Here is a 26,431-nt window from a genome sequence, read left to right as displayed (position 1 = left end):
GGGTGTGACACTGCCCGGACACGGGGGTCCCTGGTGGGGGGGTGTGACACTGCTCGGACACGGGGGGTCCCTGGTGGGGGGGGGGTGTGACACTGCCCGGACACGGGGGGTCCCTGAGGGGGGGGTGTGACACTGCCCGAACACGGGGGGTCCCTGGGGGGGGTGTGACACTGCTCGGACACGGGGGGGTCCATGGGGGGGTGTGACACTGCCCGGACACGGGGGGTCCCTGAGGGGGGGGTGTGACACTGCCCGGACACGGGGGGGTTTCCCTGGGGGGTGTGACACTGCCCGGACACGGGGGGTCCCTGAGGGGGGGGTGTGACACTGCTCGGACACGGGGGGGTCCCTGAGGGGGGGGTGTGACACTGCTCGGACACGGGGGGTCCCTGAGGAGGGTGTGACACTGCCCGGACACGGGGGTCCCTGAGGGGTGTGACACTGCTCGGACACGGGGGGGTCCCTGAGGGGGGGGTGTGACACTGCTCGGACACGGGGGGTCCCTCGCAGGTGACGAGGAGGCCGGGGGGGAGGGTGACAGACTGGGGAGGGCCCGGCTGGAGTCCCTGGAGGAGCCCCCCAAGCCCAAGGTGACCCCGATTCCCGAGGGCAGCGCCTTCTTCCTGCTGAGCAGCACCAACCCGTGAGTGGCACTGGGGGCACTGGGGGCACTGGGGGCACTGGGAGCACTGGGAGCACTGGTGCTTGAGGCCCTGAGAATGATGGGAGACTGGGGACATAAACTGGAGGGACTGGGAGCACTGGGGCTGGGGACATAAAGAACAATGTGGCACTGGGGACAAACTGGAAGTGCTGGGAGCACTGGGGCTGTGAGCACTGAGGGGCTGGGAGCACTGGAGACACTAAGAGCAATGCAGGCACTGGGAGCACTGGGGCTGGAGGGCTGGGGGCACTGGGAGCACTGGGGCTGGAGGGCTGGGGGCACTGGGAGCACTGGGAGCACTGGGAACATCGGCACTGACTGGAGGCCTGAAGGGGTTGGGAGCACTGGAGGGCTGGGGGGACTGGGAGCACTGGGAACACTGGGACTGGGGACACAAACTGGGGGGGACTGGGAGCACTGGGGGGACTGGGAGCACTGGGAGCTGACGTGTGCCCGGCGCAGGCTGCGGGTGAAGTGCCACGCCCTGATCAACCACCACATCTTCACCAACCTCATCCTCGTCTTCATCATCCTCAGCAGCGTCTCCCTGGCCGCGGAGGACCCCGTGCGCGCCCACTCGCCCCGCAACCACGTGGGCTACTGGGCACACTGGGCAAACTGGGAGGGACTGGGGGAACTGGGGGGGTGTGGGGGGGAAATTCACCCTGTAACCGTGTGGGACGCGGGATCCGCTCACCCGGAGTTGGGGGGCAGAAAGGGGGGGGCTGGGAAGGGCAAGGAGGGGTTGGGGGGGGAAACCTTGAAGTTTTTGGGGGGTCCCGGGAAGTTGGGGGGGTCGGGGGGGTTTGAGAGGGGTCGGGGTCACCCCGTTGCCCCCTCCCCATCCCCCCCAGATCCTGGGCTACTTCGACTACGCCTTCACCTCCATCTTCACCGTGGAGATCCTGCTCAAGGTACGGCGGGGTCTACGGGATTTGGGGTGGGGGTTCCCAGGGTTTGGGGGGGTTTGGGGGTTTGGGGTGTCCCCAGGGGTTTGGGGTGTCCCCAGGGGTTCGGGAGGGGTTCCCGGGGTTTTGGAGCTGTTCCCAGGGTTTGGGGGGGGGATTCCTGGGGTTTGGGGTGTCCCAAGGGTTTTGTGAGGGGGTTCCTGGGGTTTGAGGGGGTTCCCCAGGGTTTGGGGTGTCCCCATTGACAGGGGGGTCCCCCCGGTTTGGAGGGGTCCCCAGGGTTTTGGCAGGTTCCCAGGGTTTGGGGGGGTTCCCGGGGTTTTGGGGTTCCCCACGGTTTGGGGGTGTTCCCGGGGTTTTTGGGGGTTCCAGGGTTCGGGGGCGTTCCCAGGGTTTTGGGAGGGATCCCCAGGGTTTGTGGGGGTTCCCGGGGTTCGGGGGGTCCCCGGGGACAGGGGGACAGCTCGAGGCTCATGGCCTCCCGCAGATGACCGTGTTCGGCGCCTTCCTGCACAAAGGCTCCTTCCTCCGCAACTGGTTCAACCTCCTGGACCTGCTGGTGGTCGGCGTCTCCCTCATCTCCTTCGGCATGCAGTGAGCTGGGGGCAACTGGGAGCACTGGGAGCACTGCTGGGGGCACTGGGGGTTACTGGGAGGGGCTAGGCTCGACACTGGGGGCACTGGGAGAGTACGAGGAACGTCACTGGGGGCACTGGGACCATTGCTGGGGATGCTAGAAAACAGTGGAAGCGCTGCTGGAGGCACTGGGGGCGTTACTGGGGGGCACTGGGGACCTTACTGGGACCACTGGTGTGTCCCCCTGGCAGCTCCAGCGCCATCTCGGTGGTGAAGATCCTGCGGGTCCTGCGCGTCCTGCGACCACTGCGAGCCATCAACCGGGCCAAGGGCCTCAAGGTGGGCAACTGGGAGCACTGGGAGGCACTGGAGGCACTGGGAGCACTGGGAGGGGACATCCTCCCGGCAGTGGCCACAGCGGGCTGGAGGCTGGGACGCTGGCTGTACTGGTGGGACTGGGAGCACTGGGGCCCCAGCATGCCGTGCTGCTGGTGGCACAGGGGTCCCCATTGTCCCTGTGCCCCCGATGTCCCGAGGCAGCGGTGTCACAGGTGTCCCCAGCACACAGTGGCCTCGGTGTCCCACTTGTTCCCATGTCCCAACGTCCCACTGTCCTTGTTGTCCCCATGTCCCGTGTCCCCAGCATCCCTGTTGTCCCCATGTCCCAGTGACATCCCTGTCCCCATGCCCTGGTGACACTGTCCCTGTCTCCAGCACGTGGTGTCCCCCTGCCCCAGTGACACTGTCCCTGCCCCAGTGACACTCCTGTCCCTGTCCCCACCCCGTGGTGTCCCCCTGCCCCAGTGACACTCCTGTCCCTGTCCCCATGTCCCAGCCCCAGTGACACTGTCCCTGTCCCTGTCCCCAGCACGTGGTGTCCCCCTGCCCCAGTGACACTCCTGTCCCTGTCCCTGCCCCAGTAACACCCCATCCCTGCCCCAGTGACACCCCTGTCCCTGTCCCTGCCCCAGTGACACCCCTGTCCCTGTCCCCAGCACGTGGTGTCCCCCTGCCCCAGTGACACCCCTGTCCCTGCCCCAGTGACACTCCTGTCCCTGTCCCTGCCCCAGTGACACCCCTGTCCCTGTCCCTGTCCCCAGCACGTGGTGCAGTGCGTGTTCGTGGCCATCCGCACCATCGGGAACATCATGATCGTCACCACGCTGCTGCAGTTCATGTTCGCCTGCATCGGGGTGCAGCTCTTCAAGGTGGGGCCCTGACCCCGGCGGTGCCACCCCCCTGAGGGGTCCCCAAGCCCCCTGAGGGGTCCCCACCCCCCTGGGGAGCCGAGGGTGCCCCTGACCCCCCGACCCCCCCAGGGCAAGTTCTACAGCTGCACTGACGAGGCCAAGCACACGCCGGGGGAGTGCAAGTGAGTGTCCCCCCAAAAACTGACCCCACACCCCAAACTGACCTCTACACCTCAGATCCTGACCCCCACCCACCCCGCTGGTGTCCCCATGGTGTCCCACCCCCTCCCGGTGGCAGTGTCCTGTCGGGGTCTCACCATCACTGTCCCTGTGTTGCCCCCACAGGGGATGTTCCTGGTGTAAGGGGTGGGGCCGTGTCCCACACACAGGTGCCAGTGTCCCACTGGGGTCTCACACTGCTGTCCCTGTGACCCCATGGTGTCCCTGTGTTCCCATGGGATCCCACTGTTGCTCCCCGTGGTGTCCCTGTGTCCCCACGGGATCCCGCTGTTGCTCCCTGTGGTGTCCCTGTGTTCCCATGGGATCCCACTGTTGCTCCCTGTGGTGTCCCTGTGTCCCCATGGGATCCCACTGTTGCTCCCCGTGGTGTCCCTGTGTTCCCATGGGGTCCCGCTGTTGCTCCCCATGGTGTCCCTGTGTTCCCATGGGATCCCACTGTTGCTCCCTGTTGTGTCCCTGTGTTCCCATGGGATCCCACTGTTGCTCCCCATGGTGTCCCTGTGTTCCCATGGGATCCCACTGTTGCTCCCCGTGGTGTCCCTGTGTTCCCATGGGATCCCACTGTTGCTCCCCGTGGTGTCCCTGTGTCCCCGTGGGATCCCACTGTTGCTCCCTGTGGTGTCCCTGTGTTCCCATGGGATCCCGCTGTTGCTCCCTGTGGTGTCCCTGTGTTCCCATGGGATCCCACTGTTGCTCCCTGTGGTGTCCCTGTGGGATCCCACTGTTGCTCCCCGTGGTGTCCCTGTGTCCCTGTGGGATCCCACTGTTGCTCCCTGTGGTGTCCCTGTGTTCCCATGGGATCCCGCTGTTGCTCCCTGTGGTGTCCCTGTGTCCCCGTGGGATCCCACTGTTGCTCCCCATGGTGTCCCTGTGTCCCCATGGGATCCCACTGTTGCTCCCCGTGGTGTCCCTGTGTTCCCATGGGATCCCACTGTTGCTCCCCGTGGTGTCCCTGTGTCCCCGTGGGATCCCACTGTTGCTCCCCGTGGTGTCCCTGTGTTCCCATGGGATCCCACTGTTGCTCCCTGTGGTGTCCCTGTGTCCCCGTGGGGTCCCACTGTTGCTCCCCATGGTGTCCCTGTGGGGTCCCACTGTTGCTCCCCGTGGTGTCCCTGTGTTCCCATGGGATCCCACTGTTGCTCCCCGTGGTGTCCCTGTGTCCCCGTGGGATCCCACTGTTGCTCCCCGTGGTGTCCCTGTGTTCCCATGGGATCCCACTGTTGCTCCCTGTGGTGTCCCTGTGTTCCCATGGGATCCCACTGTTGCTCCCTGTGGTGTCCCTGTGGGGTCCCACTGTTGCTCCCCATGGTGTCCCTGTGTCCCCGTGGGGTCCCACTGTTGCTCCCTGTGGTGTCCCTGTGTCCCCGTGGGGTCCCACTGTTGCTCCCCATGGTGTCCCTGTGTCCCCACGGGATCCCGCTGTTGCTCCCTGTGGTGTCCCTGTGTTCCCATGGGATCCCACTGTTGCTCCCTGTGGTGTCCCTGTGTTCCCATGGGATCCCACTGTTGCTCCCCGTGGTGTCCCTGTGTCCCCGTGGGGTCCCGCTGTTCCTCCCTGTGGTGTCCCTGTGTTCCCATGGGATCCCACTGTTGCTCCCTGTGGTGTCCCTGTGTTCCCATGGGATCCCACTGTTGCTCCCTGTGGTGTCCCTGTGTCCCTGTGGGATCCCACTGTTGCTCCCTGTGGTGTCCCTGTGTTCCCATGGGATCCCACTGTTGCTCCCCGTGGTGTCCCTGTGTCCCCGTGGGGTCCCGCTGTTGCTCCCTGTGGTGTCCCTGTGGCCCCCCAGTCAGTGGCAGTGGCCAGGGGGGTGTCTCACCCTCGCTGTCCCGGTGTTCCTCTCCCAGGGGGACGTTCCTGGTGTACAAGGACGGGGATGTGTCCCACCCATCGGTGCGGGAGCGCCTCTGGCTCAACAGCGACTTCAACTTCGACAACGTCCTGGCGGGGATGATGGCCCTGTTCACCGTGTCCACCTTCGAGGGGTGGCCCGCGTGAGTCCCGGGGCGGGCTCGGGGCCGCCGCCACCCCCGCGGGGACGCGCCCCAACCCCGTGTCCCCCCAGGCTGCTGTACAAGGCCATCGACGCCAACGCCGAGAACCAGGGGCCCATCTACAACTACCGCGTGGAGATCTCCATCTTCTTCATCGTCTACATCATCGTCATTGCCTTCTTCATGATGAACATCTTCGTGGGCTTCGTCATCATCACCTTCCGCGCGCAGGGCGAGAGCGAGTACCGCAACTGCGAGCTGGACAAAAACCAGGTACGGGGACACGGCCCTGCAGTGTCCCCATGGCCCTGAGGTGTCCCCATGGCCCTGTGGTGTCCCCGTGGCCTTGGGTGTCCCCTTGGCTCTGTGATGTCCCCATGGCCCTGTGGTGTCCCCTTGGCTCTGTGATGTCCCCATGGCCTTGGGTGTCCCCTTGACTCTGTGATGCCCCCTTGGCTCTGTGATGTCCCCTTGGCTCTGTGATGTCCCCATGGCCTTGGGTGTCCCCATGGCCCTGTGGTGTCCCCTTGGCTCTGTGATGTCCCCATGGCCCTATGGTGTCCCCATGGCCCTGTGGTGTCCCCTTGGCTCTGTGATGTCCCCATGGCTCTGTGATGTCCCCTTGGCCCTGTGGTGTCCCCTTGGCTCTGTGATGTCCCCATGGCTCTGTGATGCCCCCTTGGCCCTGTGGTGTCCCCTTGGCTCTGTGGTGTCCCCATGGCCCTATGGTGTCCCCATGGGCCTGTGGTGTCCCCTTGGCTCTGTGATGTCCCCTTGGCCCTGTGGCATCCCCGTGGCCCTGCAGAGTCCCATGTCCCCGTGCCAGCCCCATGTCCCCACGGCAGCAGTGCAGGGGCAATCCGTGGTGTGGCAGGGCAGTGACAGTGTCCCCACAGTGTCCCCACAATGTCCCCACCATGTGCCCATGCCATCACCATGTTCCCACAGCAGCAGTGCAGAGTGGGGCAGCGGGGCGGCCCCATGGTGTCCCCATGGTGTCCCCATGGTGTCCCCATGCCATCAGGGTGTCCCTGCAGCCAGTGGCTGGTGAGGAAGCAGGGTGGCCGTGTCCCTGCAGTGTCCCTTTGCCATCCTGCTGTCCCCACAATGGCAGTGTGTGGGGTGGCAGTGGGGTGGCCATGTCCCCACGCTGTCCCCTGTCCCCACAGCAGCAGTGTGTGGGGTGGCAGTGGGGTTGCCGTGTCCCCACGCTGTCCCCTGTGCCCTCAGTGGCAGTGTGTGGGGTGGCAGTGGGGTGGCAGTGTCCCCACGCTGTCCCCTGTCCCCGCAGCGGCAGTGTGTGGGGTGGCAGTGGGGTGGCCGTGTCCCCACGCTGTCCCCTGTCCCCGCAGCGGCAGTGGGGTGGCCGTGTCCCCACGCTGTCCCCTGTCCCCACAGCGGCAGTGGGGTGGCCGTGTCCCCACGCTGTCCCCTGTCCCCGCAGCGGCAGTGGGGTGGCCGTGTCCCCACGCTGTCCCCTGTCCCCACAGCGGCAGTGGGGTGGCCGTGTCCCCACGCTGTCCCCTGTCCCCACAGCGGCAGTGTGTGGGGTGGCAATGGGGTGGCAGTGTCCCCACGCTGTCCCCTGTCCCCGCAGCGGCAGTGTGTGGGGTGGCAGTGGGGTGGCCGTGTCCCCACGCTGTCCCCTGTCCCCGCAGCGGCAGTGGGGTGGCCGTGTCCCCACGCTGTCCCCTGTCCCCACAGCGGCAGTGTGTGGGGTGGCAGTGGGGTGGCAGTGTCCCCACGCTGTCCCCTGTCCCCGCAGCGGCAGTGGGGTGGCCGTGTCCCCACGCTGTCCCCTGTCCCCACAGCGGCAGTGGGGTGGCCGTGTCCCCACGCTGTCCCCTGTCCCCACAGCGGCAGTGTGTGGGGTGGCAGTGGGGTGGCCGTGTCCCCACGCTGTCCCCTGTCCCCGCAGCGGCAGTGTGTGGAGTACGCGCTGAAGGCGCAGCCGCTGCGCCGTTACATCCCCAAGAACCGCACCCAGTACCGCGTGTGGGCCATGGTCAACTCCACCGCCTTCGAGTACATCATGTTCGTCCTCATCCTGCTCAACACCATCGCGCTGGCCGTGCAGGTGGGGGGACACCTGGGGGCCCGGGGGGTCACAGAGGGAAGGGACAGTGCCAGACCCCTGTGTCCCCCCCCCCACCCCAGCACTACGAGCAGTCGAAGCCCTTCAACTACGTGATGGACCTGCTCAACATGGTGTTCACGGGGCTCTTCACCGTGGAGATGGTGCTCAAGATCATCGCCTTCAAACCCCGGGTATGCTGGGGGGTGTCACAGGGGGGTCACACAATGGGGGGGTGTCACATGGGGGGTCACACAAGGGGGGTGTCTCACGGGGGTCACACAAGGCAGGGGGTGTCACATGGGGGGTCACACAATGGGGGGTGTCACACGGGGGGGTCACACAATGGGGGTTGTCACACGGGGGTCACACAAGGGGGGTGTCACACAGAGGGTCACACAATGGGGGCTGTCACACGGGGGGTCATACTATGGGGGGTGTCACACGGGGGTTCACACAAGGCAGGGGGTGTCACACCGGGGGTCACACGGGGGGGTGTCACACCAGGGTCACACAAGGGGGGTGTCACACCGGGGTCACACAAGGCAGGGGGTGCCACACGGGGGTCACACAAGGGGAGGTCACAGGACAGAGGGTCCTCACCACCTCCCCTCCCCCAGCATTACTTCTGTGACGCCTGGAACACTTTTGATGCCCTCATCGTGGTGGGCAGCGTGGTGGACATTGCTGTCACTGAGGTCAACGTGAGTCGCCCTCCTCGTCCCCTGGCTCGGGGGAGGTTGGTGTTTTGGGGCAGTCCTGGATGTCTGGGTCTCTCCCTGTCCATGTCCTCATGTCCATCTGTCTGTCTCCATCGTCTCCATCATCTCCATCGTCACATCTGTCACAGAACGGGGGACACGTTGGTGAGGTACGGGGAGGTGTCCCCAGCCGGGGGAGTTTTGGGGGGGCTGTGCAGGGGTTTTGGGGTGCCCCTGACCCCCCTCCCCACAGAGCTCGGAGGACAGTTCCCGCATCTCCATCACCTTCTTCCGGCTCTTCCGCGTGATGCGGTTGGTGAAGCTGCTCTCCAAGGGCGAGGGCATCCGCACGCTGCTCTGGACCTTCGTCAAGTCCTTCCAGGTGGGGTGGGGGGGACACGGTGGGGGACACAGGGGAGAGGGGGCATGGGGGGGACAGCACCCCCTCACCCCCGCTCTGTCCCCAGGCCCTGCCCTACGTCGCCCTGCTCATCGCCATGATCTTCTTCATCTACGCCGTCATCGGGATGCAGGTGAGGGCCCTGGGGAGCCCCCCAGGCCAGGGGGAGGTGAGGGGCTTGGGGGGGTGTGAGGGGCGTGGGGGGGTGTCCTGTAAGCTCCCGGCCACCCAGGCCCCCCTGCCCCCCCAGACCTTCGGGAAGGTGGCGCTGCAGGACGGGACTCAGATCAACCGCAACAACAACTTCCAGACCTTCCCCCAGGCCGTGCTGCTGCTCTTCAGGTGGGGCCGGGGGGCCTGGGGGGGGCTGGGGGGGGGTCCTGGGGGGCTCTGGGCTTGCCGTGGGACTTGGGAGCTTCCTCTCAGTGAATCATGAAGGGGGGTTACAGGTGTGCCCCAGGGGTACAGGTGTGCCCCAGGGGTACAGGTGTGTCACGGGGGTACAGGTGTGCAGTGAGGGGGACACAGGTGTGCCGTGGGGGTACAGGTGTGTTACAGGGGGACAGCTGTCCTGTGGGAGGGTACAGGTGTGTCACAGGGGGCACAGGTGTGCCCCAGGGGTACAGGTGTGCCATGGGGGTACAGGTGTGCCCCAGGTGTACAGGTATGCCCCAGGTGTACAGGTGTGTCACAGGGGGGACAGGTGTGCCGTGGGGGTACAGGTGTGTCACAGGGGGTACAGGTATGTCACACGGGGCACAGGTGTGCCCCAGGGGTACAGGTGTACCATGGGGGTACAGGTGTGTCACAGAGGGCACAGGTGTGCCCCAGGGGTACAGGTGTGCCCCAGGGGTACAGGTGTGCCATGGGGGTACAGGTGTGCCCCAGGGGTACAGGCATGTCCCGTGGGGTACAGGTGTGCCACGGGGGAGGCATGGCAGGAGATCATGCTGGCCAGCCTGCCGGGCAAGCGCTGCGACCCCGAGTCGGACGCAGGCCCGGGGGAGGAGTTCACCTGCGGCAGCAACTTCGCCATCGCCTACTTCATCAGCTTCTTCATGCTCTGCGCCTTCCTGGTGAGACACGGGGCCCTGCCCCACAGCCCTACAGCTCAACCCTGTCCCACAGCCCAGCCCTGCCCCACACCCCTCAGGAGTCCCTGGGGCATCCTGACCCCCCTTGGCCCCCCCCCAGATCATCAACCTGTTCGTGGCTGTGATCATGGACAACTTCGATTACCTGACGCGCGACTGGTCCATCCTGGGCCCGCACCACCTGGACGAGTTCAAGCGTGTGTGGTCTGAGTACGACCCCGCCGCCAAGTGTGTAACTGTCCCCTTGTCCCCAGCCGAGGGGGCCGGGTGTCCGGACCACCCCTGACCCCCTGACCCCCCCCCAGGGGCCGCATCAAGCACCTGGACGTGGTGACGCTGCTGCGCCGGATCCAGCCCCCGCTGGGCTTCGGGAAGCTCTGCCCACACCGCGTGGCCTGCAAGGTCTGGGGGGCCTCCGGGGGGGTTTGGGGCGGTCCCATACCTGGGTTTGGAGCCACCCAGATTCATCCCCCTCCTGTCCCCTGCCCAGCGCCTGGTGGCCATGAACATGCCCCTCAACTCGGACGGGACCGTCACCTTCAACGCGACGCTCTTCGCTCTGGTCCGCACCTCCCTCAAGATCAAGACGGAAGGTGGGGAGCTGGGAGGGTCTGGGGGGGCCCAGGGGACAGCAGGGCATGGCAATGGCTGTGTGTCCCCCTGCCGTGTCCCCTCCCTGCAGGGAACCTGGACGTGGCCAACAAGGAGCTTCGTGCTGTGGTCAAGAAGATCTGGAAGAGGACAAAGCCAAAGCTGCTGGACGAGGTCATTCCCCCGCCCGAGGGTACGTGAGGGCCGTGTCCCCTTCCCTGTCCCCTCGGACCCCCAGCCGCCCCCTGACCGTCCGTGTTCCCCAGAGGAGGAGGTGACCGTCGGGAAGTTCTACGCCACCTTCCTGATCCAGGACTATTTCCGCAAGTTCCGGCGGCGGAAGGAGCGGGGGATGTTGGGCGCCAGCGCGGGCCCCAGCAACGAGTGTGCGCTGCAGGTGCGACCCCTGCCCGGGGCGGGGCTGGGGGTCCCCGGTGTCACCAGGTGACCCCCCCCGACCCCCTGTGTCCCCCCAGGCCGGGCTGCAGACGCTGCAGGCGCTGGGCCCTGAGATGCGCCGGGCACTGAGTGACCTGGAGGGGGAAGAGGGCGGGGACGCCCCTTCGGAGGAGCCACTCACCTACGCCGTGAGCCTCGCCCACCCTGGCCACGCCAGCGGCCACACCTGACCCATGGCCACACCTGACCCATGGCTGCGCCCACCCGCCATACCTGGCCAAAATCCACACCAAATAGCCACACCTGTCCCATGGCCACGCCCACTGGTCACATCTGCCCCAAACCCACAGCAATTAGCCACACCTGACCCACGGTCATACCCACTGGTCACACCTGCCCCAAACCCACACCAAATAGCCACACCTGTCTCATGGCCACGCCCATTGGTCACACCTGCCCCAAACCCACACCAAATAGCCACACCTTTCCCATGGCCAGGCCCACTGGTCACACCTGCCCCAAACCCACACCGAATTGCCACACCTGTCCCATGGCCGCGCCCAGCGGTCACACCTGCCCCAAACCCACACCGGCTGTTCCCCCCTGTGCCGTGGCCGCGCCCCCCGACCCCGCCTCTCTCCGCAGGCCCCCGAGACGCTCTACGGCTCCGCCCCCGGCTCCCCCCTGCTCGCGGAGCCGCCCCCCGCCTCCAGCCCTGCCCCCACCGAGGGGGAGGACCCCGCGCCCCCCTCCCACGGGGGAGGCCCCCGCCCCGGCGGCAGGTACGGGGGGGCTGGGGACACCCCGGCACGGGGCGGGGGTTCCCCGGGGAGGACGGGGGGTGCCCATGGCCCTGTGCGCAGGCGGCGCTCCGAGGGGGGGGACCAGGAGGAGGAAGCCCCCGCCGAGGACGTGGAGGAGCCTGGAGGGGAGCCGGGGGACGTCAGCCACGACGAGGACCTGGAGAGCTCGGCACCGCCCCGACACCGCTGGGCCGGGGACAGGTACCGCGACCCCCGAGCCCCTGGGGAGGAGCCCCATCTGGAGGGGGTCCCGGCAGCTGGGGAAGGGGGTCCCGTCAGGCCCTGACGCTGTCCCCGTGCGAGGCTGCCGGGACCCCGGAGAGGCGGGGGGTGTGCCTGTAACTGGGCAGGGGGCACTGGGGGACCTGTCCCGGGAGGGGGTGTTCCTGTCACCCCCTGACCCCCCGCTCCCCCCACAGGCCGCTGGGTCCCTCCGCGCTGGGAGGCGTTCCAGGGGATGTTCCCAGCCTCCGACTGACCCTCCTTGTTCTCCCCAGGCCCCCGGGACCCCCGCGCTGGGCGGCGGAGCTGCCCCGGGGGGGATCGCTGCCGCTGCCCCCCCGACACTTCGCCTTCGGCAGCGGCGCCCGCGAGGGGCAACAACTGAAACGGCGCCGGCTCCTGCCCCCCACCCCCGCGGGTACGGCGGGGCGGGGGGCAAAGGAGGGGCGGGGTCGCCAGCGAGACCCTCCGTGGTCGCACCCAGCAGCGCTGACCGAGTCCCCTCCGTAGCCCGGGATGGTTCCCCGGTAGCCCAGGAAGGTCCCTGATAGGTGGGGGTGACCGCTCCCTGTATCCCCAGGTGCCCCAGAGGGTCCCTAGAGCCGGGGGTGGCTCTGCCTTGTGCCTCCCGATAGCCCGCAGGCTCCCTGCCCGGTGCCCCAGAGGGTCCCTGGCTGAGGGGGCGACTCTGCCCGGTGCCCCGGAGCGTCTCTGGAGCCGGGACTCAATCTGCCCGAGCGTCCCGGGACGGGGGAGTTGACCCTTCCCGGTGCCCCCGGTAGCCCAGAGGGTCCCTGGCCAGGGTGGGTGACCCAGCCCGGTTTCCCGGAGGGCCCGTGGCCCGGGGGCTGACCCTGCCCGCTGTCCCCCAGGCCGGAAGCCCTCGTTCACCATCCAGTGCCTGCGGCGCCAGGGCAGCTGCGAGGACGAGCCCATCCCGGGCACCTACAACCCTTCGGGCCCGCCCGGCCCGGCCCGGCCGCAGGTACTGCTGGAGGTGGGGGAGGCAGACGGGGCGGGGGGGGACGACACTGTCCCAGTGTCACCCCGCCCTGACCCCTCCCGCCCCCAGGGCTACGGCAGCTCCGAGACCTGGCGCCTGGGGGGCTCCTCGCACGCCTGGGCGGCCCCGGCCCGCGGGCGCGTTCTGTACGCGCCGCTCATCCTGGTGGAGGGGGCTCCGGCGGGGGGCGCGGGGGGCAGCCTGCCCCCCCTCAACCGCTGGTTCCCCCCCGCGCCGCTGCGCCTGCGGCCCTGCGGGCCCCACGATGCCCTGGCCCGAGGCTCGGCCGACAGCCTGGTGGAGGCCGTGAGTGGGGGACACACGGGGGGGACACGGCTCGGGGGACAGCCTGGTGGAGGCAGTGAGGAGGGACATGGAGGGAACATGGGGGACACGGCTCGGGGGACAGCCTGGTGGAGGCCGTGAGTGCAGGGTGGGGCACGGGGGGGAGACGCTGGGGATATGAGACAGAGCCCGGTGGAGGCTGTGAGTGAAGGGGGATGTGGGGTGACACGGCTTGGCTAGCAGCCTGGTGGAGGCAGTGAGTGAGGGGGGAACACGTAAGGGGGACACTGGGGACAGGGAGGGGGACACCCCACGGCTTGGGCGACAGCCTGGTGGAGGCAGTAAGGGACACAGGCACACCCCCGGTGCCGGTGCCAGCGCGTCCCCCTCGCCCCCTTGCCCAGGTGCTGATCTCGGAGGGGCTCGGGCTATTCGCCCGCGACCCCAAGTTCGTGGCCGTGGCCAAGCGCGAGATCGCGGACGCGTGCGACATGACGATGGACGAGATGGAGAGCGCGGCTGCCGACCTGCTGACCCGGCGCCGCGCCCCGCCCGCGCCCGCCGTCTACAGCGACGAGGAGCCGCTGCGGCCGCCGGCAGAGGAGGAGCTGGCGGACGAGATGGGCTGGGCCGGCGGGGTCTAGAACCCGGCACCAGCACCGCGGGGCTGGGCGGGCGGAGTCTAGAACCCGGCCCCGCGGGGCTGGGCGGGCGGAGTCTAGAACCCGGCCCTGCGGGGGTAGGTGGGCAGAGTCTAGTACCCGGCACAACAGGGGTAGGCGGGCAGAGTCTAGAACCCAGCACCACGAGTCCGGGCGGGCAGAGTCTAGAACCCAGCACCGCGGGCCCGGGCAGGCAGGGTCTAGAACCCGGCACCGCGGGGATAGGTGGGCAGAGTCTAGAACCCGGCACCGCGGGGATAGGTGGGCAGAGTCTAGAACCCGGCACAGCAGGTCCGGACGGGCAGTCTAGAACCCGGCACCGCGGGCCCGGGCGGGCAGAGTCTAGAACCCGGCACCGCGGGCCCGGGCGGGCAGGGTCTAGAACCCGGCACTGCGGGGCTGGGTGGGCAGAGTCTAGAACCCGGCACCGCGGGCCCGGGCGGGCAGGGTCTAGAACCCGGCACCGCGGGGCTGGGCGGGCAGGGTCTAGAACCCGGCACCGCGGGCCCGGGCGGGCTGGCTCTAGAACCCGGCACCGCGGGGATAGGTGGGCAGAGTCTAGAACCCGGCACCGCTGGCCCGGGCGGGCAGAGTCTAGAACCCGGCACCGCGGGCCCGGGCGGGCTGGCTCTAGAACCCGGCACCGACACCAGACCGTGTGGGAGCGATGTTACCTCAGGAAAAAAAGGGATTTCTATCAAAAAGGTTTTTACTTTTTTCCTCACAGAAGGGGTATTTGCCTCAGGGAAGGTTTTTTTCCTGAAACAGGGTATTTTGTTCCCTCAGGAAAAGGGGTATTTACTTCAAAAAAAAGAAAGTTTTTACTCAAAACCAAGAAGCGTGTTTTCCTTCAAAAGAACCAAACCGTGTTTCCCTAAAAAAAATTAAAAAACAAAAAAAACCACCAACATTTCCCTCAAAAAAAGGTGAGTTTTAGCTCGGGGAAAGGAAGGGTTCCTCAAAAAAGGAAGGGATTTACCTCAAAAAAAAGGAAATTTTTTTCTGTCTGGGACAGAGATATGCCTTGGTGGGGGAAGAATCATCAGAAAATGAGTTTTTTCCTCAGGAAAAGGGATATTTACCTCAAAAAGTTTTTTCCTTAAAAAACGCACCCCAAAACCACACATAGCCCCAAGCCAGTAACTTTTTCCTCAAAAAGGACGTTTTCACTAAAAAAAAAAAAAAGGACGGGTTTTGCCTCAATTTAGAAAAATGAGGGGGTTATGTCAAAAAAAGGGTTTATAAAGGAGGTGTTTTCCTCTAGAAAAAGGTTATTTGCCTCAAAGAGGGGCTGCTGCTCAGAGGGTTTTCCTCAGGAAAAGGGATTTTACCTCAAAAAAAGGAAAGTTTTTATTCAATAAAGAGAGGGTTGCCCTCAAGGAAAACAAACCAAAACAAAACAACCAACTATGCTTCCCTACAAAAAAGGATTTTTCCTTCAAAGAAAGGAAAAATTAAAAAGGGGGGGAAAGGATTTTCTTTAAAAGATTGTGTTTTTTTTCCCCTGGAAAAGGGATATTCACATCAGGGAGGGGTGGGGGGGGGAATGTCCTCAAAAAGGAGGTTTTTATTTCAGGAAAAGGAACATTTCTTAAGAGGAAAGGATGTTTCTTCTCAAAAAGGAAGTTTTTACTCAAAAAGGGAAGAAAAAAACAAAAAGGGGGGGGGTTTCCCCCTCAAAAAAAAGGGAGTTTTACCTCAGGAAAAGAGACATTTACCTCCTGGGAACGGTGACTTGTTTTTCAAAAATGAATATTCCCTCTTGAAAAGGGATAATTACCTCAAAACCAAAATAAAAAGTCCTTTAGAAATAATAAAAAAAGGTTTTGCCTAAAAAAGAAGGAAAATGAGGTGTTTTCCCTCAAAAAAGGAGTTTTGTCTCAGGAAAAGGGAGATTTACACCCAAAAAGGAGGGACTGCTGGGAAAAAAAAAAAGGATTTTACATCAGGAAAAAGGATTTTGTCACCTCAGAAAAGAGAAACTTTACATTACAAAGGAGGCATTTGTTTCCCTGAGAAAGAGGAATTTTCACTTCAGAAATGGGGATTTTACCTCAGGAAAGATGAATTTGACCTCAGAGACTTTTATCTAAAGAGAGGGGTAAATGTTTTATTTCAGAAAGAGTAAAATTTACCTCACGAGTGTTTTACTGCAAGAAAGAGCATTTTTCACCTCAAGGAGAGGAACTTCACCTCAGGAAAGGGGTTTTTATCTAAGGAAAGGTAAATTTTGCCTCACAAAAGAGGGTTTTACCTCATGAAAAAACATTTCACACCCCGGAAAGAGGGATTTTACCTCAGGGAAGGGGTATTTTACCTCAGAAAAAGTAACTTTTACCTCACAGAAGAGGGTTTTACCTTAGGAAAAAGCATCTCTCCTCTCAGGAAGGTGGGACTTTGCCTCACTCACTGAAGAAAGTTTTATCTCATGGAAGTGTTTTTCACTTCAGGAAGGATTTTACCTTAGCAAGGGGATTTTTACCTCAGGAAAGGTGAATTCTACCTCATAAATGAGGGGTTTACCTCAAGCAAGGGACATGTTTAACCTCATGAAAGACAGTTTTACCACAGGAAAGAACTTCTCACCTCGGGGAGGCAGATTTTGCCTCAGAAATGTAAAACTTGACCCACTTGAAGAGGGCTTTACCTCATGAAAAAACATTGCTCTTTTATTGAAAGGGGCGTTTTACCTGAGAAAAGTGGATTTTTAACCTCAGGAAGGTAAATTTTACCTCACAGAAATGGGTTTTATCTCATGAAAGAACATGTCACATCTTAGAACGGGGAATTTTACCTCCGGAAAGGGGCTGTTTTACCTAAGCGGGGAAGGTTTTACCTCAGACAAGTGGGTTTTTACCTCAGGAGAAGTAAATTTTACCTCACGGGGGGGTGGTTTTTGCCTCAGGACCAGGACTCGCTCCGGGGCTCCGAGCGGAGTTTCCCGCGCCCGCCCAGGCCCCGCCCCCCCCGCGCGCCCATTGGTGGAGCCGGCGGCCAATGGGGAGGCGGCTCCGCGCGCAGGGCGAGCGCCCCCCCGAGGCTGCGCGGGGAGCTCGGGGGGGCCGAACCCCCAAAATCCCGAACCCCCCCAAAATCCCGAACCCCCCCAAAACCTCTGAGCTCCCCAAAATCCCGAACCCCCAAAATCCCGAACCCCCCCAAAACCTCTGAGCTCCCCAAAATCCCGAACCCCCAAAATCCCGAACCCCCCCCAAATCCCGAACCCCCCCAAACCTCTGAGCTCCCCCAAATCCCGAACCCCCGAAATCCCGAACCCCCCCCAAACCTCTGAGCTCCCTAAAATCCCGAACCCCCGAAATCCCGAACCTCCCCAAAACCTCTGAACTCCCCCAAAATCCCGAACCCCCCCAAAACCTCTGAGCTCCCCAAAATCCCGAACCCCTCAAAACCTCGTAACTCCCCAAAATCCCAACCCCCCCAAAACCTCTGAACTCCCCAAAATCCTGAACCCCCCCCAAAACCTCTGAATTCCCCAAAACCCCCAAAACCCCCCAAAACCTCTGAGATCCCCAAAATCCCGAACCCCCCCCAAACTTCTGAACTCCCCAAAATCCCAAAGCCCCCAAAACCTCTGAGATCCCCAAAATCCCGAACCCCCGAAATCCCGAACCTCCCCAAAACCTCTGAACTCCCCAAAACCTCTGAACTCCCCAAAATCCCGAACCCCACCACAACCTCTGAACTCCCCAAAATCCCAACCCCTCCAAAACCTCTGAACTCCCCAAAACCCCAAACCCCCAAAACCTCTGAACTCCACAAAATCCTCAACCCCCCCAAAACCTTTGAACTCCACAAAATCCTCAACCCCCCCAAAACCTCTGAATTCCCCAAAATCCCAAAACCTCTGAACTCCCCAAAATCCCGAACCCCCCCAAACCTCTGAACTCCCCAAAATCCTGAACCCCCCAAAACCTCTGAACTCCCCAAAATCCTGAACTCCCCCCAAAACCTCTGAACTCCCCAAACCCCCTGAACTCCCCAAAATCCTGAACCCCCCAAAACCTCCGAACTCCCCAAAATCCCAAAGCCCTGAAATCCCGAACGCCCCAAAACCTCTGAACTCCACAAAAACCCCGGACGCCCAAAATCCCAAATCCCCCCATAATCCCGACCCCCCCCAAAATCCCCAAACCTCCCAAAATCCCAAACCCCCAAACACCCTGAACTCCCAAAATCCAGAATCCTCCCATAACCCCGACACCCCCAAAATCCCCAACACCCCCGCTGAGTAATCCCGACTTCCCCAAAATCATCCTCAACCCCCCCTCCGGGAATTCCGAATCCCCCAAAATCCCAACCCCTCACAGTAACCCTGAAGCCCCTCCCCCCCCCCCCAAATCCTGACGCCCCCCCTGGAACCCTGAACACCCCAAAATCCGGACCCCCTCAATCACCCTGACCCCTCCCAACTCACCCCACCCCCCCAATAACCTCCGACCCCCTTTAACCTCCAAAGTTTAATAATAATAAAAAAAAATCATAATACAATAAAATAAGGCCCCCCCGCCCCCGCCCCGCTACAAAGAGCTTGAGACTTGTTAGTGTCGGCGGGGGGGGGGGCAGGGGGGCCCCAAATCCGCCCCCCCCCCCCACCCCCACCCCCCCAATCCTATAAAAAACCCGGTGCGGGGGGGGGGGGTGGGGGGGCTGGCCCTGCTGTGCTGGTTGGGGTCCCCCCTCCCCGGTGCGGGGGGGACCCCCGGACCCCCACCCGTGTGTGGCCCACCCCCCCCCGGGGCTGAACGATACAAAAGAAACAACTCAAATAATTACATCGCGGGGGGGGGGGAGGGGGGGGGGAGGGGAAGGGGGCAAGGGGAGAGCCCCCTCCCCCAGATCGGGGAGCTTGGGGGGGGCCCCAGGGTGGGGAGGGGGCCCGGCGTGGCCCCCCCCAGTCCATCCCCACCGCCGTCAGGCGCGTCCGTCCGAGCTGGGGGCTCCGCGTCACGAGTCCTGGGGGGACACGGGGGACAGGGCTGGGGGCACAGCCCCAAACCACACGGGCAGCCCTCCCCCCCCCTGCACCCAAACCCTCCCCCCCCCTGCACCCCAGAGCCCTCCCGTGCCCCTCCTGGAGCCCTCTCACCCCATAACCCCACCATGGACTCCCGTAACTCCTGCCTGTACCCCATAAAGCCCCCTCCCCCAGTTCTCCTCCAGGGCCCCCCTCTCACCCCATAACCCCACCATGGACTCCCGTAACTCCTGCCTGTACCCCATAAAGCCCCCTCCCCCAAATTCTCCTTCAGGACCCCCCTCTCACCCCATAACCCCACCATGGACTCCCGTAACTCCTGCCTGTACCCCATAAAGTTCCCCCCCCCCAAATTCTCCTTCAGGACCCCCCTCTCACCCCATAACCCCACCATGGACTCCCGTAACTCCTCCCTGTAGCCCCCATAAAGCCCCCTCCCCCAAATTCTCCTTCAGGACCCCCCTCTCACCCCATAACCCCACCATGGACTCCCATAACTCCTGCCTGTACCCCATAAAGCCCCCTCCCCCAGTTCTCCTCCAGGGCCCCCCTCTCACCCCATAACCCCACCATGGACTCCCGTAACTCCTCCCTGTAGCCCCCATAAAGTTCCCCCCCCCAAATTCTCCTTCAGGGCCCCCCTCTCACCCCATAACCCCACCATGGACTCCCGTAACTCCTGCCTGTACCCCATAAACCCCCCAACCCCCAATTCTCCTCCAGGGCCCCCCTCTCACCCCATAATCCTCCCAATAAACCCCCATGATCTTCATAAACCCCCTTCAACACTAATTCCTCCCTGTACCCCATGAACGCCCCCAGTTCTCCTCCAGGGCCCCCCTCTCACCCCATAATCCCCCCAATAAACCCCCTTGATCCCCCTGTATCCCCATAACTCCCCTTCAACCCCACAACTCCTCCCTGTACCCAATAAACCCCCAAATTCTCATTCTGGGACACCCTCTCACCTCATAATCCCACCCTGTACCCCCTGTAACCTCCTCAATCCCCACAACTCTCCCCTGTACCCCATAATCCCCCCCTTAACCCCCCTCAAGCCTCTCTCTACCCCCTGCTCCTGGGCCCCCCGAATTCTCCTCCTGGGCCCCCTCTCACCCCACAATCCCCCCATGTACCCCCACAACTTCCCCCCCCCCCCCCCCCGTACCCCATAAACTCCCCAATTCTCCTCCTGGGCCCCCTCTCACCCCATAATTCCCCCATGTACCCCCACAACTCCCTCCCCCCCCCCCCATAAACTCCCCAATTCTCCTCCTGGGCCCCCTCTCACCCCACAATCCCCCCATGTCCCCCCACAACTTCCCCTTCCCCCCCCGTACCCCATAAACTCCCCAATTCTCATCCTGGGCCCCCTCTCACCCCATAACTCCCCCCACGTACCCCCACAACTCCCCCCCCATACCCCATAAACTCCCCAATTCTCCTCCTGGGCCCCCTCTCACCCCATAATTCCCCCATGTACCCCCACAACTCCCTCCCCCCCCCCCCATAAACTCCCCAATTCTCCTCCTGGGCCCCCTCTCACCCCACAATCCCCCCATGTCCCCCCACAACTTCCCCTTCCCCCCCCGTACCCCATAAACTCCCCAATTCTCATCCTGGGCCCCCTCTCACCCCATAACTCCCCCCACGTACCCCCACAACTCCCCCCCCATACCCCATAAACTCCCCAATTCTCCTCCTGGGCCCCCTCTCACCCCACAATCCCCCCATGTACCCCCACAACTCCCTCCCCGCCCCCCCCATAAACTCCCCAATTCTCCTCCTGGGCCCCCTCTCACCCCACAATCCCCCCATGTCCCCCCACAACTTCCCCCCCCCCCCGTACCCCATAAACTCCCCAATTCTCCTCCTGGGCCCCCTCTCACCCCACAATCCCCCCACTGACCCGCCCTGTACCCCACACTCACCCCCGGGGCCTGGGGGCCGGGTGTGGGGCTGTCCCGGGGGTCGCCCCCCTCGGGCCCCCGACTCCTCTTTGGCTCCAGCTCCTCCTTGGCCAGGGGGGGGAGGTCCCCCCGCTCCGCCCGGCGCTTCCGGCGCTTTTCGGGGTCCCGGCCGCGGGCGCGAGCCCCCCGACGCTCCGCCTGCTCCAGCTGGGGAGGGGGGGGGACACCCCATCAGTGACCCCCAAAGCTGGGAACGGGGGGCTGGACTGCCAGGGCGGGGCAGGTTTGGGGTCCCCAGAGCGGTTGGAGGAGGTGGAAGAGGGTGAGGGAAGCGGTGGAAGGAGGCGTTTGGGGTTCCTGAGGGGTTTTGGGGACCCTCACCCTGAGGGACTCGGTCAGGAAAGGGGCGAAGGAAGGGCACGGGGAGTGTTTTGGGGTCAGCAGAGGGGATTCTGGGGACCCCCAACTTGAGGAAGAGGGGAAGAGGAGCTGCACGGGGCCCATCTTGGGGGGTCTGAGGGAATGTGAGGGGGTCAGTAAGAGCTTTAAGAGATGATTTGGGGGCAGTTTTGGGGTGCCCAGCAGAGGTTGGGGCAGTTCTGGGGCTCAAGGGAGATGCTTTGGGGCAGTTCTAGGCTCCTCAGGGTGCTTGGGGAAAGTTTTGGAGTCCTGAGGACAATTTGGGGTGCCTTAAGAGGGTTTTGGGGTGGGTCTGGAGCCACCTGGAAGAGTTTGGGCCAAGTTTTAGGGTCCTGGAAATGCTCTGGAGAAGTTCTGGGGTGGTTTGAGGGGGGCCTGAGGAAGCTTTGGGAGGGTTCTGTACTCCCAGGGAAGGTCTGGGGCTTCTGGGGTGGATTTGGGGGTTCTGTGTCCCTGGGGAGGTTTGGGGGGTTCTGGGTAGAGTTTGGGAGGGGTTCTGTGCCCCCAGGGAAAGTTTTGGGGTCTCTGGGGTTGGTTTAGGGGGGATTCTGTCCCCCCAGGGAGGGTTTGGGAGGGTTGTGTCCCTGGGTAGGTTTGGGGGTCTCTGGGGCAGTTTTGGGGTCTCCAGGGCAGTTTTGGAGGGCTCTGTGTCCCTGGGTAGGTTTGGGGGTCCCTGGGGCTGGTTTGGGGTGTTCTGGGGCTGGTTTGGGGGTCCCTGGGGCTGGTTTGGGGGATTCTGGGGCAGTTTTGGGGGTCCCTGGGGCAGTTTTGGGGTGTTCTGGGGCTGGTTTGGGGGTCCCTGGGGCTGGCTTGGGGGTCCCTGGGGCTGGCTTGGGGGTCCCTGGGGCTGGTTTGGGGGGTTCTGGGGCTGGTTTGGGGGTCCCTGGGGCTGGCTTGGGGATCTCTGGGGCAGTTTTGGGGGGTTCTGGGGGTGGTTTGGGGATCTCTGGGGCTGGTTTGGGGGGTTCTGGGGCTGGTTTGGGGGTCCCTGGGGCTGGTTTGGGGTGTTCTGGGGCTGGTTTGGGGGTCCCTGGGACAGTTTTGGGGGGTTCTGGGGCAGTTTTGGGGGTCCCTGGGGCAGTTCTGGGGGCTTCTGGGGCTGGCTTGGGGATCTCTGGGGCTGGCTTGGGGATCTCTGGGGCTGGTTTGGGGGTCCCTTGGGCAGTTTTGGGGGTTCTGGGGCTGGTCTGGGGATCTCTGGGGCTGGTTTGGGGGTCCCCGGGGCAGTTTTGGGGTGCCGTACCTCGAGCAGCAGGCGGAACAGGGCCAGCGGGGGCGGGCGCGTGGCCTGCAGCAGCCGCCAGATGCTCTGGGCCTCGTCCAGCGTCACCTCCAGCAGGTCCCCCTCCATCATCAGCTCCTCCAGCGGCCGCCGCGTCCCCTCGGACAACTCCAGCACCGGCCCCTGCAGCCGCGGCAGCGCCGCGCTCAGCGCCTCCAGCTCTGCGGGGACACCACGGGGACATCGTGGGGACACCACAGGGACAGGAGGGGACACAGGGGGAGCTCAGAGCCTCCAGCTCTGTGGGGACACCACGGGGACACCGTGGGGACACCACAGGGACAGGAGGGGACACCACAGGGACAGGGGGACACGGGGAGCTCAGCAGGGATATTGTGAGGACACCACACGGACAGGGGACACAGGGGGAGCTCAGCGCCTCCAGCTCTGCGGGGACACCACGGGGACATCGTGGGGACACCACAGGGACAGGAGGGGACACCACAGGGACAGGAGGGGACACAGGGGGAGCTCAGCGTCTCCAGCTCTGCGGGGACACCACAGGGACACCACGGGGACAGGGGACACAGGGGGAGCTCAGCGCCTCCAGCTCTGCGGGGACACCACAGGGACATCATGGGGACACCACAGGGACAGGAGGGGACACGGGGAGCTCAGCGCCTCCAGCTCAGCAGGGACATTGTGGGGACATCCTGGGGACACCACAGGGACAGGGGACACAGGGGGAGCTCAGCGTCTCCAGCTCTGTGGGGACACCACGGGGACATCGTGGGGACACCACAGGGACAGGAAGGGACAGGGGGAGCTCAGCGCCTCCAGCTCTGCGGGGACATTGTGGGGACACCACAGGGAGATCGTGGGGACACCACAGGGACAGGAGGGGACAGGGGGAGCTCAGCGCCTCCAGCTCTGCAGGGACACCACAGGGACAGGGGACACGGGGAGCTCAGTGCCTCCAGCTCTGTGGGGACACATCATGGGGACACCGTGGTGACACTGGGACATCCTGGGGACACCACAACCCTGGGGGGACACGGTGTCACCTAGGGAACACAAACATGGCCCAGGGACAGGCTGGAACCCCCAGGGCACGAAGGGGATCCACAAGGGTGCCACGGGATCTGCCGGGTTCGTGTGGGGTCCCCAGCTCCCAGGTGGCCCCAAGGAACCCCCTGAGCTCCCACGGGATCCCCCCGGATGGGATCTGGTGGATCCCAGCGGGTCCCCAACCCCCTGACCCCGCTCACCTGAGGGCAGGGGTCCGTTCTTCTCTGGGCTAGGGGCATCCCCGTTCTCCACCGACACCTGGGGGGGAGCAGGGAAGGTGTTTTGGGGGGCTCAGCCTCCCCCAGCCCCAAAACCAGCCCCAGAACCCCCAAATCCACCCCCCGTAATGCCAAAACCTTCGCTGGAGCCCCAAAACCTGCCCCACACCTCTCCGCTGCCTCCCAGACGCTTCCACCTTGGGCTGCTTGTTGCAGCTCGCTCTGCACAGGGGTCTGACACCCCAAATCTCCCTAAACCCCCCCCAAATTCCCATACCTTGGTCTCGGCTCGTTGCGCCTGGCCTTGCGCAGGGGTCTGACACCCCAAAGCCCCCATAAATCCCCCCACAACCCCCAACAAATCCTCCAGTTCTCACCTTGGTCTGCTCGTTGTGGTTGGTCTCGTGCAGGCTCCTGACACCCCAAAACCCCCATAAAACCCCCCAAACATCCCCCAATCCCCACCTTGGTCTGCTCGTTGCGGCTGGCCTTGCGCAGGGGTCTGACACCCCAAATTGTCCCCAAAACCCTCCTAAATCTCCCCTAAGTGCCCCAAACCCACACCTTGGTCTGCTCATTGAGGCTGGCCTCTCTCACACAGGGGTCTGACACCCCAAATTGCCCCCAAAACCCCCCTAAGTGCCCCAAACCCGCACCTTGGTCTGCTCGTTGCGGCTGGCCTCTCTCACACAGGGGTCTGACACCCCAAATTGTCCCCAAAACCCCCCTAAGCACCCCCAAACCCGCACCTTGGTCTGCTCATTGCAGCTGGCCTCACTCACACAGAGGTCTGACACCCCAAATTGCCCCCCAAGACCCCCCATAAAACCCCCCAACCCCGCACCTCGGTCTGCTTGTTGCGGCTGGCCTCACTCAACAGAGGGGTCTGACACCCCAAATTGCCCCCAAAACCCCCTTAAACCCCCCAACCCCACACCTTGGTCTGCTCATTGAGGCTGGCTTCTCTCACACAGGGGTCTGACACCCCAAACTGCCCCCCAAAACCCCCTTAAACTCCCCAAACCCTCACCTTGGTCTGCTCATTGAGGCTGGCCTCACTCACACAGGAGTCTGACACCCCAAATTGCCCCCCAAAACCCCCCCAACCCCACACCTTGGTCTGCTCGTTGCGGCTGGCCTCGCTCACACAGGGGTCTGACACCCCAAATTGCCCCTCAAACCCCCCCAACCCCGCACCTTGGTCTGCTCGTTGCGGCTGGCCTCACTCACACAGGGGTCTGACACCCCAAATTGCCCCCCAAAACCCCCCCAAACCCCGCACCTTGGTCTGCTCGTTGCGGCTGGCCTCACTCACACAGAGGTCTGACACCCCAAATTGCCCCCAAAACCCGCCAACCCCACACCTTGCTCTGCTCGTTGCGGCTGGCCTCGTGCAGAGGTCTGACACCCCAAATTGCCCCCCAAAACCCCCCCTAAAACCCCCCAACCCCGCACCTTGGTCTGCTCGTTGCGGCTGGCCTCGCTCACACAGGGGTCTGACACCCCAAATTGCCCCCCAAAACCCCCCCTAAAACCCCCCCAACCCCGCACCTTGGTCTGCTCGTTGCGGCTGGCCTCACTCACACAGGGGTCTGACACCCCAAATTGCCCCCCAAAACCCCCCCAAACCCCGCACCTTGGTCTGCTCGTTGCGGCTGGCCTCACTCACACAGAGGTCTGACACCCCAAATTGCCCCCAAAACCCGCCAACCCCACACCTTGCTCTGCTCGTTGCGGCTGGCCTCGTGCAGAGGTCTGACACCCCAAATTGTCCCCAAAACCCCCTTAAACCCCCCAACCTGCACCTTGGTCTGCTCATTGAGGCTGGCTTCGCTCACACAGGGGTCTGACACCCCAAATTGCCCCCAAAACCCTCCAACCCCGCACCTTGGTCTGCTCGTTGCGGCTGGCCTCACTCACACAGGGGTCTGACACCCCAAATTGCCCCCAAAACCCGCCAACCCCACACCTTGCTCTGCTCGTTGCGGCTGGCCTCGTGCAGAGGTCTGACACCCCAAATTGCCCCCCAAAACCCCCCTAAGTGCCCCAAACCCGCACCTTGGTCTGCTCGTTGCGGCTGGCCTCACTCACACAGGGGTCTGACACCCCAAATTGCCCCCCAAAACCCCCCCAAACCCCGCACCTTGGTCTGCTCGTTGCGGCTGGCCTCGCTCACACAGGGGTCTGACACCCCAAATTGCCCCCCAAAACCCCCCCAAACCCCGCACCTTGGTCTGCTCGTTGCGGCTGGCCTCGCGCAGGGCGCCGTCGCTGTCCCCGTGCAGCCGGTGCCGCAGGGCCGCCAGGCGCTCCAGGGGCCCGGCCACGTCGGGGGACGCCAGGAGCTGGCGCGCGCGGTCCTGCCAGGTGATGGCCCGCTCGGTGAGGCACTGCAGGGCCTCGCCCTCGGGCAGCCGCACCGGCAGCTTCTGCAGGGCCACCAGCAGCGCCAGGATGGTCTCGAGGCGCGGCCGCCGCGAGCGCTGGCACAGCGGGCACAGGAACTTGGCGTCCCACTCCCACCAGGCCGGCGACGGCTTCTGGGCGCCCAGGCGGGGCCAGGCCACGCAGGAGCCGTGGAACCAGTCCCGGCAGAGCTGGCACTGCAGCATGCCCGGCCCCGCCGGCTGCCCGCACACGCAGGACGGTGGCCCCGGGCCCGGCAGCGGCGGCGCGGCCTTCTGGGCGTTGGCGTGGCGGAGCCGCAGCATCCCCTCCTTCTCCTTCTGCTCGCCCTCCTTGAACGCCACGATCTGGGGGGGACAGCAGGGGGTGAGAGGTGACAGGGAT

The 26,431-nt window shown here is 64.0% G+C and overlaps 2 protein-coding genes across 4 annotated transcripts in view; one reads left to right on the top strand and one right to left on the bottom strand.

Annotated features, from left to right (window-relative positions):
* Positions 1 to 13,789, top strand: part of CACNA1F (calcium voltage-gated channel subunit alpha1 F) — a 30,072-nt gene extending 16,283 nt beyond the window's left edge. The window contains exons 20-48 of the mRNA XM_068998162.1: positions 511 to 643; positions 1,127 to 1,256; positions 1,519 to 1,578; positions 2,060 to 2,166; positions 2,400 to 2,487; positions 3,249 to 3,356; positions 3,468 to 3,520; positions 5,427 to 5,573; positions 5,645 to 5,846; positions 7,492 to 7,650; positions 7,731 to 7,841; positions 8,268 to 8,351; positions 8,498 to 8,518; positions 8,602 to 8,730; positions 8,816 to 8,881; positions 8,999 to 9,090; positions 9,665 to 9,824; positions 9,943 to 10,070; positions 10,148 to 10,244; positions 10,333 to 10,435; positions 10,525 to 10,626; positions 10,700 to 10,830; positions 10,910 to 11,020; positions 11,478 to 11,614; positions 11,696 to 11,836; positions 12,133 to 12,275; positions 12,730 to 12,842; positions 12,930 to 13,166; positions 13,550 to 13,789. Of these exons, the coding sequence (XP_068854263.1) occupies positions 511 to 643; positions 1,127 to 1,256; positions 1,519 to 1,578; positions 2,060 to 2,166; positions 2,400 to 2,487; positions 3,249 to 3,356; positions 3,468 to 3,520; positions 5,427 to 5,573; positions 5,645 to 5,846; positions 7,492 to 7,650; positions 7,731 to 7,841; positions 8,268 to 8,351; positions 8,498 to 8,518; positions 8,602 to 8,730; positions 8,816 to 8,881; positions 8,999 to 9,090; positions 9,665 to 9,824; positions 9,943 to 10,070; positions 10,148 to 10,244; positions 10,333 to 10,435; positions 10,525 to 10,626; positions 10,700 to 10,830; positions 10,910 to 11,020; positions 11,478 to 11,614; positions 11,696 to 11,836; positions 12,133 to 12,275; positions 12,730 to 12,842; positions 12,930 to 13,166; positions 13,550 to 13,789 (3,533 nt within the window). The remainder of the gene's footprint in view (positions 1 to 510; positions 644 to 1,126; positions 1,257 to 1,518; positions 1,579 to 2,059; positions 2,167 to 2,399; positions 2,488 to 3,248; positions 3,357 to 3,467; positions 3,521 to 5,426; positions 5,574 to 5,644; positions 5,847 to 7,491; positions 7,651 to 7,730; positions 7,842 to 8,267; positions 8,352 to 8,497; positions 8,519 to 8,601; positions 8,731 to 8,815; positions 8,882 to 8,998; positions 9,091 to 9,664; positions 9,825 to 9,942; positions 10,071 to 10,147; positions 10,245 to 10,332; positions 10,436 to 10,524; positions 10,627 to 10,699; positions 10,831 to 10,909; positions 11,021 to 11,477; positions 11,615 to 11,695; positions 11,837 to 12,132; positions 12,276 to 12,729; positions 12,843 to 12,929; positions 13,167 to 13,549) is intronic.
* A 4,708-nt stretch (positions 13,790 to 18,497) lies between these two features.
* The window catches only part of KDM5C (lysine demethylase 5C), a 37,514-nt gene continuing 29,580 nt past the window's right edge, over positions 18,498 to 26,431 (bottom strand). For 2 of the 3 annotated variants that reach the window (XM_068998150.1, XM_068998151.1), the window contains exons 23-27: positions 25,870 to 26,394; positions 23,624 to 23,681; positions 22,377 to 22,576; positions 20,735 to 20,920; positions 18,498 to 18,781 (exon numbers count right to left, since the gene is read on the bottom strand). In XM_068998150.1, coding sequence (XP_068854251.1) covers positions 18,773 to 18,781; positions 20,735 to 20,920; positions 22,377 to 22,576; positions 23,624 to 23,681; positions 25,870 to 26,394 — 978 coding nt within the window. In that variant the 3' untranslated portion in view covers positions 18,498 to 18,772. Of the gene's footprint in view, positions 18,782 to 20,734; positions 20,921 to 22,376; positions 22,577 to 22,613; positions 23,286 to 23,623; positions 23,682 to 25,869; positions 26,395 to 26,431 lie in introns of those variants that run through there. The other variant, XM_068998152.1, reaches the window with a different exon arrangement.

Source organism: Aphelocoma coerulescens, chromosome 31 (assembly GCF_041296385.1).
Source record: "Aphelocoma coerulescens isolate FSJ_1873_10779 chromosome 31, UR_Acoe_1.0, whole genome shotgun sequence".
Classification (NCBI taxonomy): domain Eukaryota; kingdom Metazoa; phylum Chordata; class Aves; order Passeriformes; family Corvidae; genus Aphelocoma; species Aphelocoma coerulescens.
Note: the sequence above shows the minus strand (reverse complement) of the source record. Positions and strands in the feature narration are given on the sequence as shown.